Genomic DNA, 22,290 nt, shown 5'->3' with positions numbered 1-22,290 from the left:
TCTATCACATGTGTGAAATTAATGAATAAAACAATAGGAAAACATTTTTTTTTTAGCAAAAACATACTTAAATACTATAAACTTTTATTTGAATCGTAATGAATCATACCTCTAACTGGTTTTGTAAAGCAGACATATCTCTTTCCGTCTCTTCCTGTTTACGTTGTAGTGCTTCCACACTAGGAAGATCTTTTCCTAAATCTTCGTTAGAGAGTAGGACAGCCTTCTCATTCATACGATCATTTATATCATCTACATCTCTATTAAATGCATGGATTTCTAAAGCACCAGACAGGTCTTTTTTATACTGCTCAAGTTCACCTTGTATTGCTTTCCATCTACAAAGTAGAAAACAAAATCTTTTTTATTGTCAGACAATACATAGGACATTTAATTAGTGGTATGGGCCTATTCATCAGACAAAGACAACATGATATTTTTAATCTAATACATAATTGTTTCTCATGACACATCCTTTCTATAGCCTTTTGTAGTCAGCTATCAGTGCAAGTTTTTCTCATTGTTGAAGGCTGAACAGTTGCCTTTAATTGCTTTACATCGTCTTCATTTGAACTTTGTTGGATAGTTGTCTCATGGCAATCAAGTCTGCTTATTTTCATTTTAACTTTTGACTATTAATGTAGGACTGACAAATGGTCAAAATTTTAAGTACAGGTAGTGAATGTCTATCAAACACAGGCAAGTTTCTAATAAAAACAAGCTTCATTTGTGTCCAATGTAACACTGACAAATCTTAAAAATTTGAAGCAGTCAGTCTTTTTGGGAGAATGTCAACATAAGAAACTAAATGATACCAATTTTGAAAACTTTAAATGATTTGAAGAAAGATTTTGCATGGTTTAAAGAATATGCATCAAATATAACAGAATGAAATGAACAGAAAAATAGATCCAAGTAGAAAAAAAATACTCCATGAATTTGTAAAAATCAAGCTTTTTTGTTAAATATGTCATTTCATTTATTACATATATAAATGACAATTACTTTTTATTCATGGCATCACGTCTTTCTTTCACTATTCCTGTGTCAGTTCTTCCTTGAGAAATCAGTTTATCTGCTAAATCACTGATGAATTTTATTCTACCGTTGTCCACTGTTATTCCCTGTAAAGATTCAACATTTAACATAAATACATTGTTCACAGCTTTCCAAGAAAAAAAATCACAGATTGAGATACATTTTCTATCCTACAACAATGACACAACATACAGCATACATCACAGAGTACTAAAACGTTTAAGTTATATTAATTTTTATGCAGAAGACAGTCTTTGTCTTATAAATAACTGGCACTGAATTACTGATTAGTATTTATTTCCAAATAATTTTAATGATATCATGCTTATCCTATGTGAGAGATGATTCAGAAAAAGTGAGATCAGATTTATTCTCAGTTTATGGGTTGAAGACATCTTTCAATGCAGCTATAAATCATAGCAAGAATTTTTCCTAAGTGCCTACTTTTCACTATACTTGCCTATCATATTTAAATGCAACCATTCAATTTACTGTCCCCCAATAAAATTTCTATGTATCAAAAATTATAGCCTCCGCTAAAAATAGATTTTTTTCCCCATAATTATAGCACCATAAGATGAGGCCAATAAAATTCTTTCTCTGAATTGTAATTTCTAATTGTTGATAACTAGTTTTATAAATTACAGTATTTTATTTGTATGAATCTGCTTAAAGTAGACATTTCTTTAATAAGAAATTTATGAAATTTATGTCATCCATCTTATTTGGCCAAATATGACCAAAGTACAGCACTATACCCCACTGCATGTAACAACTGACAACATTTCCCAGCATTTTATAAACATATTATCATGGACAAGTCACATGGGTGAAGCAGCACAAGAAAGGTTGGATATGTTTCATGCAACATGCAAGTATATTACAATATGGAATCAAAGCGGCAATGCATAATATTTGGTTTGTATGAAGGAGCCAATGAACAAATTTTGAAATACAAAATTTTATAAATCTCACTCATGTCTGAATCACAAATAGAAACTCTATTTTGAAAAGAATGAAACAATGGTGTCCAGATATTTTTTTTTAAAACATGTGTTCTTTGTGCTGAAAACATTTAATTCAGTAATAAGTCATCAATTTCAATAAAAAGTATATAAAGAAAGTACAGGGAGGTGAAGTAAGAGTGAGAAAATATCTATATGGGTGAAAGGTTGAGATCTTGCAGCAATTGCATAGCCATGCTTGGCGGCCATTTAGAACAAGGCTTCATGACATTTTTTAATTAATTAGTAAACTTCATACTCATAAATAAAATCCACGGTCAATTTTTATTTCTGAAACTAAAATTGTTAACTTTAAAGAATTTAAAAATAAAAATTGAAACCAATACAAGTCTACTGTAAATCAATTTTTAATAAAGCTAGTTCTACAAGCTAGGAAAACATAGGAACAGGGTGAAAAAAATTACAGAAAAAAATTGATCTACTAGAAAAACAAATCTTACACTCAGTGAGTCCTGAAATTCAAACAGTCAAATTAATCTGCATAAATATGAAAATAAATGTAGCTACACAACAAAGGAATAGGACAAATCATGCAAATGAATTACAACAATACTATACAAACATACTAAAAAATCTAGTTTGAAAGCTAAAAAAAGCTCTAAAACACTTTGCAATCTGTCATAATGAAAAACACAAGGAAGATTCTGATTAAAAGCTGACTGAGCATTAGTTAAAACAAAAGCAATATACATAAGATGAAAGATTTGTCAAATTCACTCAATATTAGAGATTGGACCAATCTTGAAATCCCTTTTAATATATTGGAATAACCCACTCACAGCAGATTCCTGATCATTGGCTTTCTTCTGAAGTTCACAACAATGTTCATAGTCACGTCCCAAATCTCCTGCATTCACTAATGAGTCCTGTAATACAAAGATATTCATTATCAGTGGTTAATAGAAACAATAATCTTATCCTAAATTTACTAAAGATGAAGAAGTTTAAAAGGCTGGATCTTTAAGTAATTATTAAATAGATTCTATTGTTCTATTTTTAGAATCTCATGCATTAACAAATAAGATAGTTATCTTTTTTTTTTAAAAAGGAGCAGGGAATAATCTAAGGTTGCATCTTCTTTAGTCTTCTATATCTTCAATTCAAATTGATCTGTATATTGCTGCTACCATGTATATTGTCATACTGAACAGTTAGGCAATACAAGATGAGCTAAAATATGACCATCCATTTTCTTATTCATTCATATAATGAACAATACTTTATCCAGGACTCCATTGTACTTGTAACTTTATAAAAGGTCATGTATCCAATATATGCATTGATAGCATACATCAAAGTGACATCCTACACTCTTATTGAGAAAGGTAATACTTGTTCATTCTACTCACTTTTTCCCTGATCCACATTTCCACTTTGTCAACTTGTTCATTGAACTCCAAGATATCCTTAGCTTCCACAAGACCTTTGCCTCTATCATTAGATGCCTTTAATAATTCGTTCCACTTTGACATCAATCTCTGTAGTGATTGACGAACTTCATCTGGCTTATATTTCTTTGCATTCAACACATCACCTTGCTGTAGTTTTTTAGAAAAAAAAGAAAATAAGAAGACTTTGAAATATAATAGATATCATTCCTAACAATAATTGAGTATATGAATATTTGAAAATCTATTCAAAATAAAACAAATACAATCAAACATCATCAATTATTTTTCTATCAGAATGGACAGTATATGTGATATTCATTTTAGCATGCATAAGTGATAACAAAACTATTAAAAGGAATACATTTGGGATAGAATAATACTCTCCCTAATTTTTTTATTTTAAAAATAAATTTGGGGTAGAATAATTAATGCTCCCTCTAAATTTTAAATTTTGATCTAATAAAAAGAAATCTTTGATGAAAAATACTGAAAAATACTGAAAATCATATTACAGTGAAACTTCTCTAAACCGGTCCCTCTTAATACCAGTTCTCCCTTCATACCGGCCAAAACCGCAAGTCCCGGCCGGCGTGTATGTAAATAAACGGTCAGGTAACCTTATAAAACCGGCCACCCCTTTAAACCGGATACCGGCCGTTATTTGTGTATTTGTGTAATCAAAATCAATAAAATATCACCTCATAAAACCGGCCTTCTCATTTGTAATCATTAGTCCATATATAATACTGTTATATAAACAAACAAGTTAATCCGGTCAATTAGACACCTGCATGGCCACTGAGAAGTGTTCACCTGTCAAATGTCAAATCAATACCCGAATAAATTATCGGTTGAGAGATTTTGATCTTCACCCACGCTAATCAATGATGTAAGCAGCTCGATGTAAGTTAATTATCATTAAATGTTTTAGCTTGGCTCCTTTATTTGATGATTTAAAAAAAAAAAAATTATGCAAATTATAAAAAATTAATCACTCACTTTGACTTTTGCAATATAATCGTAATTCGTTATCATCGGTATAATCTATTGAAATTTATTAAACCTTTTTAGTTTATTTAAAGGGTGTGTTATTAGTTTGAGGTGTGATGATTTAATGTGTATGCATTGCTTATGGAGTATTATATGAACATCGTATGGTATCGATGAGTGTAGCTTTAAACTTTCAATAATATTAGATATTGATATTAAAATTGTTTTGTTATATAGTTTTATTTGTTATTCCTGCAAAATAAAAAATAATAAAGATACAAATGATTTTTTAATATTTCATAATCAATTTAGAATACAAAGCTAAATTTACACAACAAAACAAACTTTATGATTGAGGTACAATACATGGTAAAAAAAACAAATGCACACATATTGAAGGGAAGTAACTCTTATATTGAAGGGAAGTAACTCTTGTTAATTTCAAATTCATTAAACCGGCCACCCCTGAAAACCGGCCGAATCCCGTGGTCCGACGGGCGGCCGGTTTTGAGAAGTTTCACTGTATGTCTGTCCAAAATTCCCCAAAAAACCTATCACTGGAGAATATCATACATATATCAATACCTGTTTGATTTGTTCTATTTTGTCAGTGTTAGCCACACATTCAGCCTCGAAAGCTTGATGTTTCTGTAGTTTTCTCATCTTCGATTCTAAATCTGTGACATCTGTGAAGTTATCTTCATAAGCAACCTTTAATTTGTCATCAATCCATCCTTCAGTCTGAAAAAAATCAATAATTTAAAATTAAATTTAAGATTTTTCTATACCTATTTTCTGAGCTATTCATTTTTGCAGATTTCAAAACAAGAAATGTATTTAGACCCCATGATTTTATTTTTATATTGTAGAGTTTCGACAAGGAGTTAGTGAAAGTGTACTGTCAAAATCAGAGTTCTTTCTACATGAGTACAATGTATCTCACTATTGTTAAATCAAATCACCGATGAATATCAATACTCTTCGACTTGCTTGTAAAAAAATGTTTTCCTAAAATGATTAACAGTAAACACACATTAAATTCTCTCCATGTTGGTCATGAAGAAAAAAATATTTTCTGTATATTTCAATGCATACCTCTACAACATCTCGGTTGAACTGTGCATACAACATAGCATCATCCAGGTTTCTATGGCGACCAGCACATTGTTGTTTGATATTCTCCCTCCGCAATGTGACTTCTTCAATCACCTTGGCAACACGAGGAGCTTCAAAATGTTTTTTGTTTACGATCTCTTGTCCATGGTTTTGTATGGCATTTAACTGGAAAACGAAAGACAAATAAAATGCATATTCAATACTGTCTTTCAAACAGACCATTTTGTTTCCTTGAACAGGTTTCTTCTCTCTTTGACACAATCCCTGTTTTCAATCTTAATTCTATTATCACAGAACTACAATTTATGAAAACACTGAACATTTTGTTTCTGTTCATGATTCATTCTAATTACATAATGGAATTTTATTTCTTATGTTAACACTTTTTGATAAAGGTGTGTAAATACAACATTCTTATTTCTTATCCATCCTAGAAGTTTCCATCAGCGTATCACATTAATTTTTATAGGGAAAAAATACTAAAATATTTCTTATTTTTGCAAATTATTCCCATGGCTGCTTAACATCCAGTGGCAAATATTTCATGCATGTGTTGGAAGAATGTAGTCACAAGATTTTAAATATTTCCTATTTCCTACACATACCTTTTCATTCTGGACATCCAGAACTTTTTCAAAAGCTTCATGTCTTCTGATCTGACTATCTATCATATCTACTGTGTCTCCATATTCAGCACTGGTCAAATAAGCCTATAAAAAAAGTGTTAGATATAAGTTTTATGTAGACTGATATAGATTAACAGTCAATATCAATTGTCATCACTAGTCAGTTCTTTTTCCAGTTTTGATCATTTTTTTTTTAACATAGAGAAGGTTTACAAATGTATGCTTCTTGGCAAGTAGGTAGTATGATTTCTCTTATTTTTAATTGCTTTGAAAGATGTTATATCAATAGCCATATTTATTATAACTTAATGCATACAATATGCACTTATATTTTTTTCATGGTATATTACTACAAAACATTTCGCTTAACAAATTCAATTCCTCTCTTACATAACTTTGTATGAAAAAAAAACCCAACATAAACCAACACACTCAAATAGCAATATAGTTACCTCTTGTGATGAGCTGGTATTATTGAGCTGCTCAGCATCTCTAAGGAATGTATGTAGGCCATAAAGTTGTTCATAATGTTGTCTTCTGTCCTCCCATACTTTTCTTAGTCTTTCTCTTGTCTCTTCTACTTGTTTGACTTTTTCTGTAATCTGCAAAACATAAAAACTCAATCATGAAATATATTTAAGTTGTGAACTGAAAAAATCCAAAAAATTATAAACTAAACCTGTCTTAGTATAAGTCTGCAGAGTGTAGCATTTTTCGAAACATTGATTCAAATACTCTTTTATTGATAATGAAATGAACTGTTGCATGTATTATTCATAAATTATTTTCAATTTGAAAAGCACATACAGACATATTGCAAAATGTTACAAAAATTCATCCAATTATAATGCCTTCTTGGAATAGAACATTTACTGGTAGTCTTATACCAAAATATATTGTATTAGCATTTAAAATACTATTAACATCAAGTTTTTTTTTTAAATGACTTAGTCTACCCATACAGGTCTTGCACAGTTGGAAATACTTTATAATCTTCCTTACAACAAGTTAACTTATATACATTTATTAATATTTCACCTACTGAACAAATTTCTTAATATCAACATTATCTAAGTTACCATAGTAAATCCATTGTTTACCTCCTCTGAGTTAGGATGTTCGTCCTGTACCATGGCCTCTCCTGTCTGTGATATCGTGGAGAATGTATCCTCTCGAGCATCAATCTCAAGCTTCAGCTCCTCATGTCGTGCCCGTACTAAGTCAACACCATGTACATCTCTAACTGTCTTCTCTGATAACATCTCATTCTCTATCTCTTTAGCCCAACTCAAAAGATCTCTGACCTAAAATATTCACATGATGTGTCAAAATAAGAATGCATTTTTTTCTTATCTTCCTTTCTCTTTTAAGTCATGAATACTTTAGTTGAGTTTTATTAATCAAAATTATTTTCCCATTTAGTTCTAATTCCACTAGTTATTCTGCTAACATAAGCATACATTTGTTTATACTCAATTTTCTATTACAGGAGATAACAGATTTTTGATTATTCCATTTCAAAATTTGTCCCAATGACATATGAACTGTTTCCAGATTGAGCATGCACTGGAATCAGGCCTATCAAATTTCATATCAATGTTTTCATCTCATTATTTTAGTTAAAGATGCAATAAGTGTTTCAACCAGTCAGAATCCTTACAATTTGAACTGAATTGTATTATTGTTTTCATAAGTTAATTTATCTCATAATTCTTACATCAGCCAAGAATCTGTGCATATCAGCCACTGCCAAGAGTTCATCCTTCCTTTGAGCTGCCCTGTCTTGTAGCACACCCCAGTTTTCTACAACAGAGGCCTGTAATTGTTCTATCTGCTGAGCATTCTCTCCAGGGTAAGTCTCTTGTAATCTTGTAGAATCTTCTATCAAAACTTGCAACTACAAGACAATTTCAAAGTTATTACTGCAGCTCTTTTTGTTTTTAATTTTCGCTTTGAAAAGTTATCCATTAAACTCTGGCAATTATGTTTAATAAAAATAATACTGCAAAAAAGTCAGTAATTTGAGAAGTCAATACAGTCAACTCATATGAAATCTGCATCCAGGTATTTTCAAAGAATTGACACTGTTCAAAGATCAGACTATTGATGAATATCCCTTTAAACCTTTATCAACAATCTTGAACATTCTAGACAATGATCCACATGAAAAATTCCATGATTTCATCCTTAAAAATTTAAATCTCACACACTCAATCACTACTGTAAATTCAAAAATTATTGTGTGCATTTATTATTGCAATTTGTCATTTTAGACTTAAATGTGATTTTAATTATTACGATTTTGAGAAAAAACCTGTTTAATTCATATAAAACATTTCAAAATGCGAGTTTAAATTATTGCCTTTACAACTCTGTCCAGTTTTCACAATAATAAAAACCTCGCAATAATTTCTGAATTTACAGTATTTGATTTTATTATGTTGAGATACAAGAATGCATGCAGAATTCATATAAATAACCATGGCCTACCTGAGCCTCTAATGCCACCAGTTCATTCTCAAAACCTTCATGTTTCTTGATATACATCTGTGTGGTAGCCAAATCTTTTCCTGTATCATCTGGTATACTGGCATATTTCTCCTAAAGAAAATAGAAGTAAAATTGTGTCAGGCTTCATAAAAATATATATCTTATGATTGAAATTTACAAATTTTATTGGAAAATATTCATTTTATAAAAACTTTCTTTTGTACAACCATACTTGCACTCATGTTAAATGGAATGTGTCATGAACATGCAAGACAGTATCTCAATTCCAAACAACCTTTAAAAATTACAATCACCATTACAATAGGCAAGTGTACCTTTGATAACTATTTACACCACTGGGTCGATGCCTCGTTTCGTCCCCGAGGGTATCATCAGCCCAGTAGTCGGCACTTTGGTGTTGACATGAATATCAATTATGTGGTCATTTTTATAAATTTTCTGTTAACAAAACTTTGAATTTTTTTTCAAAAAAAACTAAGGATTTTCTTATCCCAGGCATAGATTACCTTAGCCGTATTTGGCACAACTTTTTGGAATTTTGGATCCTCAATGCTCTTCAACTTTGTATTTGTTTGGTTTATAACTATTTCGATATGAGCGTCACTGATGAGTCTTATGTAGACGAAACGTGCGTCTGGCGTACCAAATTATAATCCTAGTACCTTTGATAACTATAACTAAAACTAACCATACCATCCTATAAATTGTCTCAAGTCTCGATAAACACTTTGTCATCTTGAAATTACCATCTCATAAAGAATCGCAAGAAAACAGACAGGTTCTGAGACCACTAAACCTGTAACTTACATGTATTCTCTGTAATGCATCTTCCACATCTCTGTTGAACCTATGGATTTCTCCAGCACCATATAACTTGACATCTCGGTTCTCTATTTGTTCTAACAACTCATTCCAAGCTTCCCTGTAAATGTTCAAGCACATTTATGGCATGTAATATAAGTTTCAATTTCATAGGCCAAGTAAATAATGTTTTAACATAATATTTTTTGTTTACATTCAGTTATAAATTGGTCTTCAATAAAACTAAAAATTAATTTTTAACTTGAATTAAATGAGTTTTAATAAGTTTTCCATCGTTCAGTTGTTAGTTTTATATGTTGTTTTTCTTTTGATCTTTTTTAAATTTTTGTTAAGGTCTTGTTAGTTTGTCATCAATTCATCATTTTAAATATCTGTTTAGTATCTTCCAACTCTCTTTAAAATGCACATGATATATTTTATTGATAATCTAGAATCAAACATTTCTTTTACCATATTTTTTATTTTAAAACAGAAATCAAACATAAAACTTTAATTCTCTAATTTTTGTACTATTTTCACATTTCCTGACTGGTGTGAAAAAAATATTTCTCCTCACTAGTGAAAAATCTGTTCTCGGCAAATGATTAGTCAAATTTTGATTATGACATCTAAATGTTTTGTTTTCTTCTGAATTTTCCTATTGTGACGTCACGAAAAAAGGCTACAATGCCTGATGACGTCGCATTTAAAGAGCACAAGTTTTTGAAAATATTTGAAAAAGAATAATAAAAAAGCATAAGAGAAACAGATTTCAACACTATAACTCGTGTATTACGATATATCTCCAACCTCGACAGTTAAATTTTATTATTTAAAGAGCTCTGCAAGCCTCGCGCTTTAAATATTAAAATTTAACTGTCTCGAGTGGAGAAATATCGTAATACACTTGTTGCAGTGTAAGAATCTATATTTCTGAAGTCAACATTAAAAAGAAATAGCTTTACCTGAGTTGTTCCTGCCTCTCTTTCACCACATCCTCATATGGAGTATTATCCTCTAGTAACCATTTAGCTAATCTCTCACATCTATTGTACCTCTCTGTACCTGCCTCTACTGTCCTCCTAAACTCATCAAATCGGTTCCGTAATATCTATAAAACAAGATGTTAAATTTGTACATACAATATAATTCAATAACTTCTGTCACTTATTTGAATAATTTAAAACTTATTTTACTGTTCCCTCAATTATATAAAAATCTATGTCGTAGTTTGGAAGCAAACCTACGCAAAATTTTTGTCAGGCAAATGCAATATTTTCCAAAATTAAATTACAATAATTTTCTGTTCACAGGTTTATGGTCAATTATTCTTAAGCTCCAAATTTTCTTCATGCATTTGGCCTGCTTTTTCCGCCACCAGTATTCAGTATGAAAGACCAATACATTCATCAATTTTGTACAAATAAATACAATATACCAGGGCTGTTCTTTTAAAAACACATATCATACTTAAGAAAGCCATCAATATATAGAGGTAAATTTGGTTTTTCGCTGGATATAAACAAGAGTATCCACAGAACATTTACAGAAGTTCCTACCCTTGGTGCACCATATGCTTTGAAAGAAAATCCCAGATAACTTTATATATAATACCTGCAGATGTTCATAATCCTGTCCATATTCCTCAGAGGCAGCCAACTGCATCTGTTCACTGATCCATTCCTCAAAGTCTGTGGTCTCTCTCTTGAAGGCAAACATCCATTTGGATTGTTCTAGGTTCTGAGTTCTGTCTGCTGCTAATCTCTTTAGTTTATTCAGGTGATCCTGAAGGTTATCCTGTAAATTCAAATATTTTTATTGAAATTTACATGTTACTAAAATTCTTGTATCAGAAAATGTCTTTTTGGTTTTTTTTATTTCATCAAATAATTTCACTAGAAACTTATTTTTTGTTATCAGATGGAAGAAAAAATATTGTAAAATAAATTTGCACTGTCATGATTTTAGAAAATCTTTTCAATATAATCATTTGATTTTGAACAAATGAGGTGTAATTGATAGTTATTTTCCTTACCTGAGCTTTCCTGAGTGTGGTTGGGTCCTGACAACCAGTTTTAAATAATCTCTGAGCTTCTTTTCCCAGACCTGTTACTATTCCCTGATAGGTCTGAATGTCGGTTTCTAGCACCTATAATAGATATAGACAATATGAATAAAACATGTATACTAAAATGCCAGGCTAAACAAATTCTTTTTCTAAATATTGAGATTCAGAGAAAAAGGTAGTTTCAACAGTTGAAAATTCCATTTTTTTTTTTTTTGTGTATAAGTTTCATTCATCCTTTTTATTTACTAAATATTTTTATATATAGATTTAATGTTCAATTTGGTTTTCAAAACAACTTACCTTATTCTTTGTGAGTAATTTGTCAGCGGACGCCTCATCTTTACCATAGTCAGTACTGGAAGCTAGAGTCATCTTATCATTGATCCAGTTCTCTAGTTCTGCTACTTCAGATAAAACCTTAAAATCAAATAGATTATTCATATTAAGATAACTATGAGCAATTAAACAAAAACAATTTCTTAAATTAAATACATTTTTTATGTGAAGGATTACCAGGTTCATTACTGTTATTTCATACAATATACATACAAAGCCTCCCTTAAAAAAATCTTATGTACCTATATCAATTCATGAAGATAATAGATATCTTATTTTGGCAGAATGCTGTTTAAGCAAGTTATGATTAAATTCCTGCTGAGGGGAGAAATAGCATATGCTTCTGACTGTGCTGTTGAAATAATGCAGTAAGCCATGTTAGGGGAGATAATCATAGAATAGTTTGTTCTTGTAATGTAAAATTTTCTTTTTCAAAAATTAGAGGTCTTCAATGGCTGTTCTTTCTACTTAGAGAGTTATGGAAAATTCTGTTATTTATAACTATTAATCAAATTTACCTTTTGGACCTGTACAGACATATCCAGATTCTTCTTGCGTATTTTAGACTTGCTCAGTAAATCGTCCCATGATAGCTGTAATTCTTGACATTTGTCCTTGATAGCTTTAGAATTAAAATGTTTTTGATCTATCAACTGATTGCCAGTTTGTAACACTTTTTCACAGAATGGTGAATGTCCACTTATTTCTAATTCAAGTTTCTAAAAAATAATAATTGTAAACTTTTATAGATGTTGAAACATAAAACCATACTATCATGACAAATGCATCTTGGTCATTGAATAACATCTCCTTTTTAATCAGTTTAAACTGATATCCAACAAGTTTTGTATCAACACAGTAAAGGTATGTGAGTGTGACAATAGTTATCAACATAGTAAAGGTATGTGAGTGTGACAATAGTTATCAACACAGTAAAGGTATGTGAGTGTGACAATAGTTATCAACATATACAATTGTTATAATAGTTTAAACTGTCCAAGATACTTTCAATTTACATCTATGCTTTGAAATAAAATAGCCTTGAAGTAAATTATAAATTTCATGAGTATATTCTATACATCACACCGCATATAAGGTTTGCAAGAGCATTTCAACTGAAACAGAGTTCTCAAAATATTTGTCGAAATAATTTTTCTCTTGGTAGTCCTTGAAAAAATTTGCTTGTCCTCAATATCATTTGAACTGTGCCTACTGCAAAATACCAAAGTTGTGTTAGTTCCTTGCAAACTTTAGTCTTTATAGTGTTCAAAACCTTATTTCCACCACTTTGTGAGAACTTTGTTTGAAATATTTTTTCTACTGTATTTTATCTTTATATATCGCTACAAACCTGATGTTTCTTGTGAAGATTCTGAGCATCAATCAAACTCTTGCCATACTCAGTGGATGATGCTGCAGGAAGATGCTCTTTTATCCATTGTAATTCTTCATCAGCATCAAACTTAAACTGATGGAAATGTAACGAGTCTTGTAGCTTGTTTTTCCTGGTATCTACTGCTGGTTTTAAAGTCTTAAATCTGAATATTAAACAAAATATATTTTATATTTTTTTTAATTTTCAAACAGATAACTCAATGCAAACTTTGAATTTTTTAAAGACAAATATAGTGAATATCACATAACATATGTACTAGTCATTGGGACACTATCATATTGAACTAAAATAAATTCTAATATATTTTGGTATTTCAACATAATTGATGGTTTATCATGCATTTCATTTTTCAATTCACCAATGGTATTTGTACATGATCGTTACCCTTGTAATTATCCTTATTTGTAAAATAAAATATAAATCTCCTTTAAAAAATGGAAAGTACATTACCTGTCGTTAAATTCATCAACAGCTTTAAGAATTCCAGCTTTGTCAAAATGTCCAGATTTGGCCAGTTCTTGACCTTGAGATGTAATGGCCTGTATTGTGTCAGACAATCCTACTAGATCATTCTCTAGATTATGGTGCTTCTTTAACAACTCCTTCACTCCTCTAAGGTCAGATCCAAGGTCAGGATTAGCCACAGATTTCTCCATTTCATCCAATTTATCCTATAACAAATTGAATTGATACATTAACCACGGCATCACATTTTGATTGACTGACTGACTGATCAAAAGGTTGTTGTCATAATGAGCATGTTTTAAGATATTAAGGTGGTACCTAACACTACAGGGAGATAACTCTGTAAAATCAGCAGAACGTTTTAGTGACGTAGTGTTCATAAGAGAATATTAAGCTTCTCAATGATCAAAATAAGTGTTTGTCAAACTGCTATATAACCAGTGTATTTTTTCTGATAAAACGGTTGGTTCAAATTTTTTGAAATTCGTATATTTTAGTCAAAGGTTCAAAGTAAATACTTTGACAAAATTTTATGAAAATTAAACGAGCCATATTAATTTAAGTGAAAGTGTTGGGTACCACCTTAACAGAAATAAAACATTATGACAAAGGTCAGTAACTACCAAATTTGTCAGCACTCAGTAAATTCTTTGCCCCATCAAATTGAGCTCTAATACTACTGGGCACGTTTAACGACCTTGAAGGTGCTTGGAGAAATTGAACTCATTAGGAAAATTTAAATTTACAATGTATCTGTCCTTTAAAAGTCTTTAATAAACCTTAATAAATTTTTCACATTGATGAAACTGTAGATGTCATATAGTAAGATCGATCCCCTTCTGCAGTCATAAAAAGGGGAGATAAACAAGTTTATACCTGAGCATCAGCTAGTGCCCTGTTCAGTGTCTGTTGATCTGCTGCCTGCCTCAGTTTGTTTCCTTTATCAGAAGATTTATCATACAGATCTTTCCATTGTGTATTTAGGTCGGATACTATAGTCTTTATTATTGGACTATCTGGATGGTCAGCTGATACCAATTCATCTCCTCGCTGAAATTTTAAAATAAAATTTGTCAAAGAAGTATACGATTAATTAAGTTATCATTTCAAAATATTTTGAACTTTCCTTTCTACAAGTTACAATAGAACTTGCTGTTGCTGTTGGTTTAGACTGTCAATAATATTTCTGAAATTTTCAATTTTGACAGTGACACTTTTAAAAAGTATTTAATTTCAGATTTAACAAATGAGCATCACATTATGTTAGAATTGCTGATTCTTAAAGGATCCATAATTATCTAGTTTATCACACTCACCTCATTAATATCTTGCAAACGGTCGTTGTTGGCTTTAAGTTCTGCCTCAAATGCCTGATGTTTCTTCAGTTTCTCTGTCAGATTTGTCAAGTCTCTGTAAGACTCATCTGTTGCTGTGTTGTATTTCTCTTTCATCCAAGAAGATAACTGTAAACAAAAATATACACAATGAACACCAGTTTAGACCTAACCCATTTCAGACAGAATGTTGTGTGGATTCAACTTCAAGGATTAAATTACCAAAGAATTTTAACTGTATGTGATGATGCAATAGTCAAATTTGAAAAGGTTTTTGATGTGCAAAGGAATTAGGTAAGACATGTTTGCAAGTATAGTCCATCTATAAAAAAATATACAAAAAAATTTTCACCACTGACTAATGAACAATATCATAATTGCTATTTAGAAAGAGATAAACACTAACACACAAAATTTTAATATATATTTACTTCATCAGAATCTCTCTTGAATTCTTGGAATCCTTGAGCTGCATTCAGAGCATCCCGTCTCTCTTTTGCTCTGTCTTTCACCTTCTGTCTTCTATCTAGAACCTCTTGTCGTCTCTTATCAATGCTGAAATAGAAAACATCTTAAGTAAATAATCTTTTACATTAATGTATAACAAAAATTGCATACAATCTTAAGCCATATGCTAGAATTCACAGAATTTATATCATCAAAAATGTTGTCTATTGAAAATAAAATGCTGGAATGAAATATGCTGTGGTTAAAGCCTGATTTTTTTTATAAAAAGCTATTGATATAATTAGAGAATTGCCCAATTGGAAAATAATACATAGCACATGCATTTTATTTTTTAGTTAGTAAATCTGATCTAAAATCTTTATTCTTTTTTAGACATATTTGTACATACTGGTCTTTATCGGGATGACCATCACGAATCAGTTTGTCTGCTAACTCATCCATGGCTTTAACCTTATCGTCCTGAGCTTGTAAGGTATTCTCAAAATCTTCCTGTCTTTTCATTAGAGATTCAACATCATCAACTGTTTTCTACAAAAAAATAATTTTAAACATTTAAATTTCTGATTATCAGGTTTCTGAAATAAGTATATGCTGAAGTTGGGGAAATGAGTATCACATGGCAATTTTCATTTATTTCTCTATGTAAAAAATAAATATTTGAGCAATTTTCAGATATCCTTGCAAATACAAATCAAATTTTGCCTACTTTAAGATATTTTTCTAGAAAATGTTCATAACATTCTCATTCTCACTTTCTGCGTATAAAACTTACAACCTCAAGGAGTCTGAATTCCTAAACTGCAGTTCTATTGTATGTTATACAAAAGAACTGAAATATAGATAAATGATTTCAATCTTCTTATAATCAAATGTGGTTTTAAATGCAAACTTACCCCAACTTCTGCAAACTCCAGAAATTTCTCATGACCTCCAGTAACCAGATCAATATTGTCTGCATCCCTGTTGAATACCTATAAGAAAAAATAGTTTTAGTATGTAAAATATTTCGAATTTCTTAATTTTTTCCTTTCTCCAAATAACTACTAAAGTCACATCACATCAGTCTTTTTTGCATTGATTGATTCACTCATTTGTAATTTACGCCACCTTCGGATCTATTTCATGGCTTTAAAAAGAGAAGAAATCAGAAATGGAAAAGATAAAATGTGATTTGCTTGCTCTTATAAATGTCTATCTCTAGCTAGGAGGTTCTCTGTATAATAGTTACCTGTCTCTACCTTTGTAAGAAGCAGCAGTAATTTTTTTATCAAGAGACCCTCATATTAACTGAACAGCCTAAATTGTACAATTAGTATGAAGATACTCTAATCACTTTTACATCAGATTATTTCCTTATTCTAAGTAAGATTTGCATCCTGTAACACTAATTATTAAAACTACACACAAATGTGGACCAGCCACATAACATTTGACCAAAACAAGACCCCTATGATAATTACCTGTAGGTCGTGTGCATCCTGTAATTGGTCCATCCTCTTCTGCCACATGTCATCAATAACAGCCTCATCCTCGTGTAGTTTGTGTAATTTACCTTTTACGTCATCATTCTTAGGATCTTTCTTCAACACACTGTTTCCTAACTTCTGAACATCAACAAACCTTAAAAAAATGATTTTTTTTTTAAATGCACTCAAGAATAAAATAACTATTTTCAATTCAAAATCCTGATTTACTGAAACTTCACATTTAAAAAAATATTCACCACATGATACAATACTGGTCACATAATAATTAAATTAATGATATCCAGATATTGATCAGGGTTCCCTTTATTTTTTGCAATGTATTTGGCTGTCTTCAAATCACTGTCTGGGTTAATAAATTCAAAGGTCATTCATTTCAAAGCATGAGAACTTTAAAAACATAATTCGAAAGTTATAAAATCAGCTGGAAAACCTGCTGCACAAATTTATCTCAAAAGTATACAATACACTTACTTTGGTTTGTGTGCCTGAATGTCTTCAGATAACTCTGCATGTTCTTTTAGCATTATCTCTGCTGCCTGTACATCCTTGGGCATATCTGACTTGGCCAACTTGGCTTTCATTAAACCAGACCATGATAACTAAAATATTGAGAAAAAAACCTAAATAATCAGCTTATTTTATAACAAATAATGTGAAAATTTATGTGAAAACATAAAAAAATATTTGCACATTGAAGAATAGGAAAAATTGAAAGTTTTTACATATGCAAAAAATAAAGCAGGATTAAAATTAAAATAATCATTGCAAGTACATGAACATGTCAATTTTTTGAACCTCAAATGGTAGTACATGATTCCCATTTATTTATTTTTACCTTCAAATATAATAGATCATCAACGATTAGCTTGAATAATTCAATTATGAATTTACAGTATACATTTTCCTAATAGGCAATCTACCCTTTACTCACCAGATCTTTGGCGTCATCATTGAACTGATGTAATTCACCAACATCGTCTAATTTCTTCTTTCTATCATCCAGTTTGTTCTGTAAATAAAACACACAAATGATTTTACATTTCAATCTAAATAAATGTTTAAAATCAGCAATGTACTTTGTCAAAACTGTTTAAAATTCAATTTTGCATTATTTTTTAAAGTGCATGTAAATGTTTCAATAGGTCAACCATGAATTCTCCATAAGCCATTGAAGATATTGAAACAAATGCATATCATTTCTTTTGCTACCTCTTCAATGATTTGATTAGCTAAAATGACAATTTTGTAAATGAAGATAATCCATTTAACAAAGCTTACTGAAATTCATTGTACATTGCACCATCTCAAAAAAGATATAGCTGTATGACTAAAACAAACCTTTAATGCATCCCAAATGTCTTGTAATTCTTTCTGTCTTTTATCTACATATCCTTTCTCATCGGGATAGGCTGACCTCACTCTACAAATACATGTATAATCAAATATATTCCATTTCAATCAAAACAACTGATCAAACTAAATCAATTTTAAAATCTACAAATTCTTTTCCTTGACATTTAACCGAAGGTGGGTTTAAAAAGGAAGTAAAATGGAGGAAAAGTTGATAAGGTTAACTCCTCCTTACCATTACTCTTGTTAGGTACAAAAATAATATCTATTTGTTGGTAGAAGATATTAATACATTCATTTTCTAAGTGTAAAAGAACTTAAAAGGGGATTTAGCAATAAAATAATATAACTGAAAAATAAATATAAACTTACGAATCGGCTAGGTAATTCATCCTGTTCATTTTTTCTCCAACTGGATTCAATTCTCTTTCCAAATTCTGAAAAACAAAATGAATTGCTCAACTGAGAACATGGCATGCAAAATTTCTTAAACAAAAATCCAACTAGGATATTTTACCCTGCATTAAATTTAACTCCAATCTTCTTTACATGTATGTAATTGTCCGAAGAAAATTTAAATGTAAATATTCAAACTAAATGCAACAGTTTTTGAAGTGGCTTGAAATAGTTTGTCAAACATATTGCATGTTTCCTCTTTTTGTCAAAGTTTCTTACAATTCTATGCCTACTATAATTGCCTTTAAACTTTGCCTACTACTTACAGCATGTTTCCTTTGTAAGGCAATAGTTGCCTGTAATCCTTTGCCATAGTCATCAGTGTTCATAGCATTATCTTTCTCCTTGATCCAGTCTGCTAATTCATCACATGTTGACTGGAACAACTCAATGCTGTAATACAAAATGACCGTCAAGATAAAAAGAATGTTGAAGTGCTAAGCATACCTACACTCATAATTCAAAGTATAATTAAACAGGGAGTAGGTGTATAACAGATGAGAAAAGCACATGTTATTAAACTTAGTTCATTTATATGTTTTGGAGTTTTGTAAGACGGCCATTTTCACTTAACTTGTACATAATTTTTTCTAAACACGCTAAACACCTCCTCAGGGCATAGGATTTTCTCACTGTGAAGAAGACCCATTGGTGGTCTTTGGCTGTTTTCTGCTCTTTGGTCAGGTTGTTGTCTCATTGACATTTCCCATTTCAATTCTCAATTTTATTAATAACATGTTAGTGTTTCTCTGTTTCATATCTCTCTATTTAATCTTATAAAAATTCACATAAAATTGCAGAGGTTTTCCTACAAACCATACTGAACTATATACTCATGTTGGCAAGACACCAAAATTGATCAATACCATTATACTATATTGAACATTTATTTTTTAAAAAGCCTCTTTTCATTACAGCTTATTCTAAGTAACAATCAGATAAATACATACATGTAAGTAGTTTCAAATATTCATTGTCAAATTATTTCACAACTGGCCTATATTCATATTACAGACTTTTGATTCTAAATTATATTTTTTTGACAGGTTACCTTGTTAAGACATCCTGGTTGAGTAAGAGCATCCAAAATAAGTAAAACCAAACATATAATCAGTGTAATCTGAGGGGTAAGTTTACTGTTTTCCAATGATTAAGTCATGTAAAAAAATATATGAAGCAGTTACATTTGTAATTATTGCTGAAAATTGTACAGTTTAAGTTTGATTTTACTTCTTTATGTTGCTCTTATGTAACTCGGTACCAGGATGTCCTACCACAGAGTAGGTAATCTGTTGAAAAAGTATAAACGTTGGAGTTGAAAGTCGTTAATATGAAAATGGTCTATTGTAGCTTTAAATGTATGAGTATTGAAAAATTACCTTGAAGCACCTTCCAGATTCTTTTCTCTTTCCATTTTCAGTTTGTTCAATCTGATCCACCTGTAAATATTACATATATATGTAATACATTGTTTTTCCCTTTATATGTAATACAAATTGTGTTTGCCATAGAGATACCAACTTAATCTTGCATACTGATATTTTCTTCACAATGTAGAACTGTCATGTTTCGCTAATCCCAATTCTTAAGAAAATTCTGAAAGTCTACAAAAATAATAATGAAGTCAGACAACACTACTTTCCTGCTTTATTTTCTAGCAGTAAGATCAATTAAAATTTGAAGAAGTGAAATTCAAAAATTTATCACATCTCATAATCAACATTCATTATTTGAGTGAATTTTCTTCAGGTAATTTATTAAGATTTACCCCTAGTCTGTCTCAAAGATGAATTCTAATTTTTAAAACCCTACTATTCTTTTAAAACATTTAACCAATTGAATTATTCAATTCCAACAAAACCTATTTAATACCAGATGCATCATTACATGGTATTTTATGTAAATCTTATTTAAGTTCTTTCTCCAATGTTAATATTTATCTACTTTGTATTTATAACATACCTGTCGTTAATATCTTTTTGACGTTTTTTAACTATATCTTTTTGACCGCTTCCTGATTGAGTTATTTCGTCTGCAAGTTTGTTTATATCATCTAATCTTCCTTTGTTGGCAGCTAAACTTGTCAATAAATTCTACAAGAAAAAGCAGATTTTGCCAATTCTGATTGGGTATAGGATCGCTTCCACAACAGACAATAATCATTTTTGCATTGCACGTTTCAATGCATGTAGTAAGAAATTCTGTAAATGTCCTTAATTTCACCTATTTCAAAATGTAACCCATAACAAGGTATCTTGTGATAAATTACTTCCCTTCAAACTGAAGTGGTCACCTTGATTAGTTTGTATTTAGGCTCAATTTGTTTTCATCTGAAATTATTTTTTTGTCTTCAAAGTTTGAATTTATAGATTCTTTTTAACTTTTACCTCAAACTTCTTTCTAATAGCATCCATGTTGTCAGACAGGCTTTCTTTACTCGTTAGAATTTGTTCCTGTAAGAGAAAAAGTATTCAATGTTACATTGCATCTTGTTTATATAAAAAACATTGAAATTGGAAATATTTAAAAATTCAAAAAAATTGACACACTTTCTTCCAATATCTTTTGATAGATTTTTACTTTTTATGAATTTAAACTGATCACAAAATATTCAAATTGATGTCACAATCTAAAGGATGCTAGGTAATATTTGGAAGGTCTGCTCTATGGTGGGGTTGTTGTCTCTTTGACATATTCCCCATTTCCAGTCACAATTTTATAAACGCCAAGAAGACACAAGTTAACCTCATGATGTAAAACTATTTTCTTATACTGAGCAAAAAAGAACTATCAACAGCGCATAAGACTCTAAAATGGCAAACTTGCACAAAACTCAATGATTAAAAAAAATAACCTGATGATAAATGATTTTCTTTTTTTAATAAATTGAGAAATCATTCAAAAGAAACTCTTTATTTATATCTTAAGTAATTCCCTGTGAATACAAAACAAATGACAATAATAGATTTACCTTTTCCACCATCCAGGATTCAAATTCTTCACAATCGCCATAGAACTTGAATAACCTCTTGGCATCTTCTAATGCTATTCTTCTGGCCTTAAACATAAAATCAATGTTGAATGAAATTCAAGAATAAAAAATTTACCATAAAAGCTATTTTTTTCCATATAAAACACCGATAAAGACACATATAAGAGGGTAGTAATGCCCTTTACCGTTAGGCGTCAAATGTCCATTTTCAAATTGATTAAAATTTTACCGTGATTTGTCGAAATATCCTTATCCTGATTTGTTGGAGATCATAACCATTACTTTAAAAAAAAAGTTAACTTCATTTCGTCAATATCATTGGATTTTTTTTATTGTCTAAAAGTAAGTGCATATTTTATCGTCATACACCAAAAATTACCATTAACATCATTTGGCAAGAATTTTTACCATTATTCATCCTGAAAGTACCCCATTACCAC

The 22,290-nt window shown here is 30.4% G+C and overlaps 1 protein-coding gene across 1 annotated transcript in view; it reads right to left on the bottom strand.

Moving 5' to 3' along the window:
• The window catches only part of LOC134710664 (spectrin beta chain, non-erythrocytic 2-like), an 86,254-nt gene that overhangs the window by 27,292 nt on the left and 36,672 nt on the right, over positions 1 to 22,290 (bottom strand). Inside the window, exons 23-56 of the mRNA XM_063571050.1 lie at positions 21,830 to 21,916; positions 21,246 to 21,311; positions 20,821 to 20,951; positions 20,238 to 20,297; positions 19,125 to 19,251; positions 18,775 to 18,839; positions 18,391 to 18,472; positions 17,984 to 18,061; positions 17,524 to 17,651; positions 17,026 to 17,185; positions 16,459 to 16,536; positions 15,954 to 16,093; positions 15,529 to 15,652; positions 15,080 to 15,226; positions 14,640 to 14,813; positions 13,749 to 13,969; positions 13,254 to 13,440; positions 12,421 to 12,621; positions 11,867 to 11,983; positions 11,534 to 11,647; positions 11,113 to 11,295; positions 10,464 to 10,609; positions 9,505 to 9,619; positions 8,677 to 8,787; positions 7,904 to 8,083; positions 7,287 to 7,490; positions 6,639 to 6,788; positions 6,166 to 6,270; positions 5,540 to 5,725; positions 5,030 to 5,185; positions 3,413 to 3,601; positions 2,843 to 2,929; positions 1,006 to 1,124; positions 110 to 338 (exon numbers count right to left, since the gene is read on the bottom strand). Coding sequence (XP_063427120.1) covers positions 110 to 338; positions 1,006 to 1,124; positions 2,843 to 2,929; positions 3,413 to 3,601; positions 5,030 to 5,185; positions 5,540 to 5,725; positions 6,166 to 6,270; positions 6,639 to 6,788; positions 7,287 to 7,490; positions 7,904 to 8,083; positions 8,677 to 8,787; positions 9,505 to 9,619; positions 10,464 to 10,609; positions 11,113 to 11,295; positions 11,534 to 11,647; positions 11,867 to 11,983; positions 12,421 to 12,621; positions 13,254 to 13,440; positions 13,749 to 13,969; positions 14,640 to 14,813; positions 15,080 to 15,226; positions 15,529 to 15,652; positions 15,954 to 16,093; positions 16,459 to 16,536; positions 17,026 to 17,185; positions 17,524 to 17,651; positions 17,984 to 18,061; positions 18,391 to 18,472; positions 18,775 to 18,839; positions 19,125 to 19,251; positions 20,238 to 20,297; positions 20,821 to 20,951; positions 21,246 to 21,311; positions 21,830 to 21,916 — 4,647 coding nt within the window. The remainder of the gene's footprint in view (positions 1 to 109; positions 339 to 1,005; positions 1,125 to 2,842; positions 2,930 to 3,412; positions 3,602 to 5,029; positions 5,186 to 5,539; positions 5,726 to 6,165; positions 6,271 to 6,638; positions 6,789 to 7,286; positions 7,491 to 7,903; positions 8,084 to 8,676; positions 8,788 to 9,504; positions 9,620 to 10,463; positions 10,610 to 11,112; positions 11,296 to 11,533; positions 11,648 to 11,866; positions 11,984 to 12,420; positions 12,622 to 13,253; positions 13,441 to 13,748; positions 13,970 to 14,639; positions 14,814 to 15,079; positions 15,227 to 15,528; positions 15,653 to 15,953; positions 16,094 to 16,458; positions 16,537 to 17,025; positions 17,186 to 17,523; positions 17,652 to 17,983; positions 18,062 to 18,390; positions 18,473 to 18,774; positions 18,840 to 19,124; positions 19,252 to 20,237; positions 20,298 to 20,820; positions 20,952 to 21,245; positions 21,312 to 21,829; positions 21,917 to 22,290) is intronic.

Source organism: Mytilus trossulus, chromosome 3, assembly GCF_036588685.1.
Source record: "Mytilus trossulus isolate FHL-02 chromosome 3, PNRI_Mtr1.1.1.hap1, whole genome shotgun sequence".
NCBI lineage: Eukaryota > Metazoa > Mollusca > Bivalvia > Mytilida > Mytilidae > Mytilus > Mytilus trossulus.
This window is presented reverse-complemented; position numbering and strand designations above follow the sequence as displayed.